The 7,316-nt window shown below is 38.5% G+C and overlaps 2 protein-coding genes across 3 annotated transcripts in view; both read left to right on the top strand.

Annotated features, from left to right (window-relative positions):
• Positions 1 to 421: 421 nt before the first annotated feature.
• On the top strand, positions 422 to 2,782 carry LOC107091687 (protein FAM173B-like). The gene is made up of 4 exons (XM_015385764.1): positions 422 to 1,033; positions 2,086 to 2,223; positions 2,307 to 2,357; positions 2,491 to 2,782. The coding sequence occupies exons 1-4, from the start codon at positions 731 to 733 to the stop codon at positions 2,704 to 2,706; spliced, it is 708 nt and encodes a 235-aa protein (XP_015241250.1). The 5' UTR covers positions 422 to 730; the 3' UTR covers positions 2,707 to 2,782.
• Positions 2,783 to 2,894: 112 nt separating this feature from the next.
• The window catches only part of LOC107091686 (E3 ubiquitin-protein ligase MARCH6-like), a 20,641-nt gene continuing 16,219 nt past the window's right edge, over positions 2,895 to 7,316 (top strand). For both annotated transcript variants that reach the window (XM_015385763.1, XM_015385762.1), the window contains exons 1-3: positions 2,895 to 3,142; positions 5,785 to 5,884; positions 6,106 to 6,179. In XM_015385763.1, the coding sequence (XP_015241249.1) occupies positions 3,124 to 3,142; positions 5,785 to 5,884; positions 6,106 to 6,179 (193 nt within the window). In that variant the 5' untranslated portion in view covers positions 2,895 to 3,123. The remainder of the gene's footprint in view (positions 3,143 to 5,784; positions 5,885 to 6,105; positions 6,180 to 7,316) is intronic.

Here is a 7,316-nt window from a genome sequence, read left to right as displayed (position 1 = left end):
TTTCTGCATTCTTCGAAGGAGGAGCACTTCCCGCAAAAGCCGCGTGAGCATTTAAATTACTCCGTTCGTACCCGGTTGTCTCCCGCTATCTTCTCCGTGAGCAACACTTGGCTTAACCAATGGGATGAGGCTATTCTGGATCGTCACGTGTACGTTGTCAGCTCATTGGTCACAAAGCAGGACAGGGATCGGGAACAAGTTTACCGTAAGTTTTGTATCTAACGTGCCCTTGTTCTTCATTTTCCATGAGCTTTTTACTCTCATAGCAATACGGGACAAAGTGCGTATCCTTTCCACTAAATACGGGACTAGATACAATTCCGTTTTTAAAGGGAAGGTTGGGAACCCTAAATATGGACCATAAACTTTGATATCAGACAGTGATGTTTTTGTCGTGTAAAGCAATAGATATCCTATAGGAAGGCCTTATTGTGAAGTTTTCTAAGACGAAATAAGAAGGAAAAGCGTATAGAGCCATAAAACTTGGGACTGTTTGCGAAACCTATTCTAAGCCAGCAGGTGGCAGGCGTGTACTTCACACGATGAAAGCAGAGTCAAATAAAATAAAGAAGAACAAAACTGTTTTTAAACGTTTTATTTAATGTTTACAGAAGGGAATTTATGGTTGTAGATTATTTGGTTAGGTGCATCTTTTTTTTGTGGCCTAAATGAATAGTTGCTACCTCGTTGTTAACTCGCCCTAACTATCGCTGTTTATGGCGTTTAGCTGATGCTAGCTGACTTTAGCTATAGCATCATGTCACAGCAGGAGCTGTTCCCAGACTCTGCTCAGCAGGGACCTGCTAGTGATGAAAGGCGCAGTAGAAGTCGTTTGGGACTGGTCATCACAGGGGTTGTTGGAGGCTCCCTGGTCGCTCTCTATGCGGTGGCTGCCCCGTTTGTCGCTCCTGCCCTCAGAAAAGTCTGCCTCCCGTTTGTCCCTGCCACCACGGCTCAGGTGCAGAACGTCCTGAAGGTCCTGCAGTCCAGGTCAGGGACTCTGGTGGACATCGGAAGCGGCGATGGAAGGATAGTAAGTGATCAGTCCCGACACCCTGATAGTGTCGCAGGCTTTTTCCCTCATAAATCCCAATTTTCAGTTTCATTGAAATCTATCAGCAGCAGATTTGTTTCTCATAATTAAAGAGATGTGATTTCAACCGGAAGTTCATCATATATTTTTTCTTTAATTATATGTACAAATGTACTGGTAGCAGTTGAAGACATCCCTTACATTTCTAAATGTTTTGATTCTGGGCCCTTTTTTATTGCTATAAAAAATATTACTTTTTTTAATTTAAAACTGTGACGTGGAATATAATACTTTACAATGAAAAAATAAGTTCTTTGTTTTATTCATTTATTCATTTTCAATTCTTGATATAAAGCCATAAAGTATTTCTACTTGCGCCAGTGTTTTGGCTTATTAAGCAAATGCTGATATAGTAAAAAATATATATATATATGTATATATATATTTTTTTTTCTTTTCTTTTTTTTCTTTTTCTTTTTGAGACAATAGTAAGGAACCCAACAACATAAAGAATGAAGAAGTTAAATCTTATCTTTGTTTAAGCATGCATACAAGTTGTTTATTTATCAAAACTTATGGGGTTTATCTTTTTGGAGGCTGATAATGATAATTGATGATTTAGCAGCCCTCATTAGACTATGGGGTTAGTTTCAAATCAGGAAAGACCATTAAGAAACTCTGATTTATAGGTCATTCTAAAACTTTTATTCCATAGATACAAACTGGTTAATAGTGCTAACTTTGAGCACAGCCTATAGAACACATAGAAAGCTTAAATGAGCTAAGAAACTGACATAAACAAATAGCAGAGTAGTAAAAAAAAAACCCGATGGGTGTTTAAACCTTGTCCCAAATTTAAGGCCTGATCACCAAGTAATTGCATTTATAAATAAAGTAAATTGAGCTATAGAATATTATTATTTAAATAATAGATTCCTCAAATCCTGTTTTGCCAGCAAATGGATTTACTTCCTATTAGGGAAAAAAACTGTAACTTTTTACCTTTGCTGATGCACATCAATGCTCTGATTCATTTTTTTTTAATCTTGCAGGTGATAGCAGCAGCAAAGTGTGGATTTCAGGCATCTGGTTTGGAGTTAAACCCTTGGTTGGTTTGGTATTCTCGCTACAAGGCCTGGAGAGAAGGAGTTCACCGCTCTACTTCCTTTTATATTTCCGATTTGTGGAAGGTACGTGTATCCTGATTAGAGAATCGCATATGAATAGCCATCTAGTGTAACAAAAATATAAACAAATTCTGTTCTTTCGACAGGCTAGTTTTGCTCAATATTCCAATGTTGTTATTTTTGGAGTTCCTCAAATGGTGAGTTCAGCTGTATAACACACAATAAACACACTGGCTAACAGGTAACATTGCCAAAGTGATAATTATTGCTTATGCTAGTCTCAAAAACCCTAATTATATTTGTGTTTTGTTTGTTTTTTTCTGTCTGCAGATGGATCAGCTGGAGCTTAAGTTGGCAAATGAGCTGCCCAGTTCAGCCAAAGTGGTTGCCTGCCGTTTTCCCTTTCCAACATGGGTTCCTGAAAGCACCGAAGGGGAAGGCATAGACACTGTGTGGGTGTATGATGCCAAAACATTTCAATCAGCTCTGAACAGTGGGAAGACAAGAAACACATCATTAGAGAATAAACCAAATCCTCATAAATGAGATAGTGGGTTGCTGCATGGACAACAGATTTTCAAGATATGTTTTAATAGAAATAAGGCTACATCAAAGCTGTACCTGTCACGATCACAGTACTACTGTCCATCAATTGTTTTATGGTTTGTTGGTTTTGTTATAAATAAAGAAAATCTGTCATGAAAGGAGTTTTGTAGCTGCTATTTGCTGCCATCTAGTGGCAAATATACTGTACTGTCACGTGTCGTTCCGTTGAGTATGCATGACCGCTAGCCGATTATGTATCAAGAAAAGCTGTAGAGAAAATGTTAAATGCACGGTAACATGTCCGGTTTAACGTAACATTGTACTGAAATGTTTACTCGGAGTTAGTTAACGGCTTACGCTTTTATCCCCACTGTCGGGCTGTTGGAGTGGAGCAAGGCTGCTTAGCAGCCAGCCAAGATGGATACCGCAGAGGAAGGTAGCTAACGTTCAACTTAAAATATCTATTTTTATACTGTAAAGTATTACGGTGTTATGATTAAAACACAGCGTAATATATTCTGAGAAGGTCTCAACCAACGACCATGGCATACTATGTTTTTATGCCCTATGAAATTATGACAAACGACTGATACTTAGGAGACCGTTAGCCAATTATTGTTAGCAGCTAACGGGTATTAGCATTCTGTTAGCTCTAACTGTAAACAGGTTGTTGCCGTTGGGCATTTTGTAACGTGATATAAAATTCCCAAATGTCAATTTGTGACAGCATACTGTTCAGAAAACACATTTTAAATGTTCTATGTGGCAATTTAAATAATTTATATTTATTTTTTAAGATAACGTTAGTTAAATTGCACCGTTATTAGCAGTTATTCGATTGTGGGGAGCAAGCTAGCCTTACATTAGGGTAATGATTAGCTAATGCTGTTTATACTTTCCGAACCTAGGATAGTTTAGATTTATGGTAACCATACACTGCCTTTTTCTCACAAATTCCGATTTCCAAACTATATTTTGTTTTACAGCCGTTTGTAATTATGTAAGCGCTCTAAACGTTAGTAAATGGTAATAAATACACTGTCAAGTTAATGGTTTTATTTAGCACAGGGAGACACTTTAAATGTTAACACGCAGCCGCTTCATCGGCTAATTATAGTTATTTTATTCTGGTCACTGGAATACATATATAATCCAAGGATTACAGTTGGCGCTGTTGGACTGGCCTCTACTGTCAGTCTTACCTTTTTAAAATGTAAAAAAGCTTCTCCACATCAGGTCTTCCAGTTCTTAAATGTTAACTTTTCAGGTCTGGAATAAGGTTTGATTTACCATAATTTATTTCTCTCTCATGTATATAATAAGACATGAAAAAAATGTTTTTTGTCTTTGATTCGCCAGTCACACCTGAATTTTAAAGCAATATTAAAATAGGCGTAGCCAGAAAAGTTTTCTAAGGGTGGCCAGGCAATAACCAATGTACACTAAGGGGTGGCAGAAAGGGGATCGGCGCCAGAACCTCAGGGTCAATCTACATTGTTCCAACAGGAAAATTAATGACTAAAACATCCATATTTTCTAAATAAAAACAAACTATCCTCTCCCACAGCCTTTGCTAACAACGAGTATATTTAAACATCCGTGCTTCCTTGATAAAAGGTATAGTGGATACAATTCTTTCAGGTTTGAGTTCTGGGAGTGAACATCTTTTCTATTTTCATTACTTACCTACTTTAATCAATAATCATTTTGCCAAAAATGTATATTTACAAGTACTAATATCTACATAAATTGATTATTTAATACGCTTTTATTAAAATAGTTATCTATGATTTCACTGAATACTCCTATATGAATTGCAGAGAACATCATTTTCTCTTTACCCCATGTAACTCAAAATGTAGTTCAGACTGTTGCCACAGTTTGTATTAGAGAGAAAAAAGTAGGGTCGGCCACAGGGGTAGCCAATCATTGGCTGATGCAACGTTCATACCAAGAGTAGCAAGAGCTGCAAAAACGCATGTGCTGCTTCATTTTTGATGCTTGTACAAGTTTAGTTTAGGTTTGCTGCTCCAGCTGCGTGATGGAAAAAGTAGGTCTGATGCGGAGCTATCCTATCCTTTCTTTGCCTGGCAGCTATATATGCTGTGATCAGTGGGAATAAAGTAGTAATAAAGCAAGAAAGACCACCTGAAAACTTTATCTGTGCAGTCAGTTCATCCAGATTACCATCCTGCCTTCAAATATTTCTCTGTCGGAGCCGCTCAGACCCCCACATACCGGCAGTGCTCTGTCAGTAGGAATTCCATTCAACAGCAGCCTCTGGCGTGGTTGCATCCTGGCGGTTTGCCACGGCGGCTGGAAAGCATTTTTCATGTACGAAATCCAAACTGCAGGCATCAGGATAGTAAAAGTGAACATGTTTTGCTGGCAGATTTCGGCATTTTAAGTTAATTTAGGCGTTAATTAACTGTTTCAGAGGAGTGATCATAGTGATCTGTATCATTAGCGACGTGTCTCTCTCCTTGCCAGCTCCCAGATCAGCTTTTCTGACTGGTTGATATGGCATGTCGAGTATGCGCGTCAGATACTCAAACGCTCACAACGCGCTGCTTCAGCTGCTCAAAACGCTCTGCGGAACGTTTTGCTGCGCCTTGACGCGTGTCAGCCATTGTCTTTGCATGTAAACTAGCTGCTCCTGCTGCCTTTCCTGCTTTTGGTGTGAACGTAGCGTAAGGGTGGCCAAGGCCGCCCCTGGCCCCCCATCAAGCTCCGCCCCTGGGTATTAATAAGATGTTTTGTGTTTTTGAATTATTAATTAAATACACATAAAAACAATAACAAATCACTAAAATTTATATAATATTGAAACAATAGAAATATTTATACCTTAGATGTTATAAGCAAATTAAAGAAAACACATTGAATTTGGGGTTAAACGATCTCTGATCTATAGAGGAAACCTACAGTTAAGTCTTTTTAGTCATGCATTTAGTAGGCCTTTGCTGGTTGTGTTTAGTAAATCTGAAAGAACTGATAAGAGAACAGTGCAGCCCTAGAGTGATCCTGATTAGATATCTAAAACGTTACTAATTAGTGTTTTATTTATCCATTTTACAGCGGATATATGTCGAGTATGTCGCTCAGAGGGCACCCAGGAAAAGCCGCTCTACCATCCCTGCGTTTGCACTGGCAGCATCAAGTTTATCCATCAGGAATGGTATGACAGTGAACCTTTATATACTGTAATAATTATCTATTAAGATCAGCCAATTTCTGTTGATCCTAATGTCAAACTGTTACTTAAAAAAGCATGAATCATTTTGAAAGTCAAACCCAAAATGTAAAAACAAGAATTCTCTGTTGAATAGAGTAAATTGTCTTTGCACACTAACCTGTATAATGAGAGTAATCTCATCATCTTGTCTTTTGTCTTCACAGCTTACTGCAGTGGCTAAAACACAGTAGGAAAGAATACTGTGAATTATGCAAACACAGGTTTGCTTTTACACCAAGTGAGTTCTGCAACAGTTTTGCAAAGATGAACAGCGTTTGCAACTCATTAACTTTTTTCAGATTTGAACACATAATCACAAATTGAGTGGATAGAGAGCAGCTGTAAACAGTCTGTAACAACAACAACAAGCAGAGACATTGCTGTCTGCCTAAACTGAACAGTCAAAAAAGCTAAGCTTTAATCAAGTAACATTAGTGAACACAGTGTTATGGAGACAAAGGAACATACCTGACAGTGTAGTGATAAATCCTGCTTAAAGCTTGCCTCAAGTGATGTGGAGGACCGAAACATAGAGAAAAAGAAAGGTTTCTCACTAGAAGATACCAAAGTTGAACATAATGGGATACATGTGAGACACAATTAGCCTGATCACACTTTTTCCATCATACTAAGATGCTTTTTTTATAGTAGGAACAGGAAAGGTGTCGAGAGTCTATGGGAAGACTGAGCTAAAAACTGGAAAATATTGAATAAAACCATTTTTAGAGGCTACAAAACACTTAAGATTGGAGTGAAAGTCCACCTTTCCACAGGACAACGCCCTCAAACCTACACCCTTAGCTCCAATTTTGTTAGATCAGGGCAGGATTCATGTGTTAGAGTGGTCCAGTCAATTTAGGACCAAAGGCCAACTGCAGCTACTTACAGATGCTCTCCCTCTTACCCTGATACATTTACTAAAAGACATGTAGCCATATTTGGAACACATTTTTATTTGTAAACTAAAAAAAGGGAAAGTCGTTGATTCTTTCCAGTTTCAGATTTATGTGCCAGTTTCTATTGTTCAATCACAAAAAATCTGTTAAAGTTTGTATCATGCTTAGGGCTGCAACAACGAATCGATAAAAATCGACTTTTAAAAGCGTTGGCAACGAATTTCATCATCGATTAGTTGTGTCGCGCGATTAATGCGTCATCCGCCGCCGCCGTCATCACATCCACTTGACTGAAGCGGGGGAAGAAGAAAAAATACGGCAGAGCGAGCCAGCGCCGCAGGTGCAGTGTTGCCAACTCAGTGACTTTTCAGACCCCTCCAACGACTATATTTCAAAAAAGCGACTAGCGACAAATCTGGCGACTTTTTTACGGTGTCACTGGCGGCTTTTGGAGACTCTTACGTGAAGGCATGTATCGT

This window comes from Cyprinodon variegatus, unplaced genomic scaffold (assembly GCF_000732505.1).
Source record: "Cyprinodon variegatus isolate N-32 unplaced genomic scaffold, C_variegatus-1.0 Scaffold347, whole genome shotgun sequence".
Taxonomy (NCBI): domain Eukaryota; kingdom Metazoa; phylum Chordata; class Actinopteri; order Cyprinodontiformes; family Cyprinodontidae; genus Cyprinodon; species Cyprinodon variegatus.
The sequence above is the reverse complement of the archived record's forward strand: the minus strand, read 5'-3'. Positions and strand labels throughout refer to the sequence as shown.

What these genes read in the sequence shown, in the direction of transcription:
- LOC107091687 (XM_015385764.1), top strand. Translation starts at nt 731, where the DNA reads ATGCTAGCTGACTTTAGCTATAGCATCATGTCACAGCAGGAGCTGTTC. An exon ending in GAAGCGGCGATGGAAGGATA is followed by an intron (nt 1,034 to 2,085) that starts GTAAGTGATCAG and finishes TTAATCTTGCAG; the next exon opens with GTGATAGCAGCAGCAAAGTG. An exon ending in TTTTTGGAGTTCCTCAAATG is followed by an intron (nt 2,358 to 2,490) that starts GTGAGTTCAGCT and finishes TTCTGTCTGCAG; the next exon opens with ATGGATCAGCTGGAGCTTAA.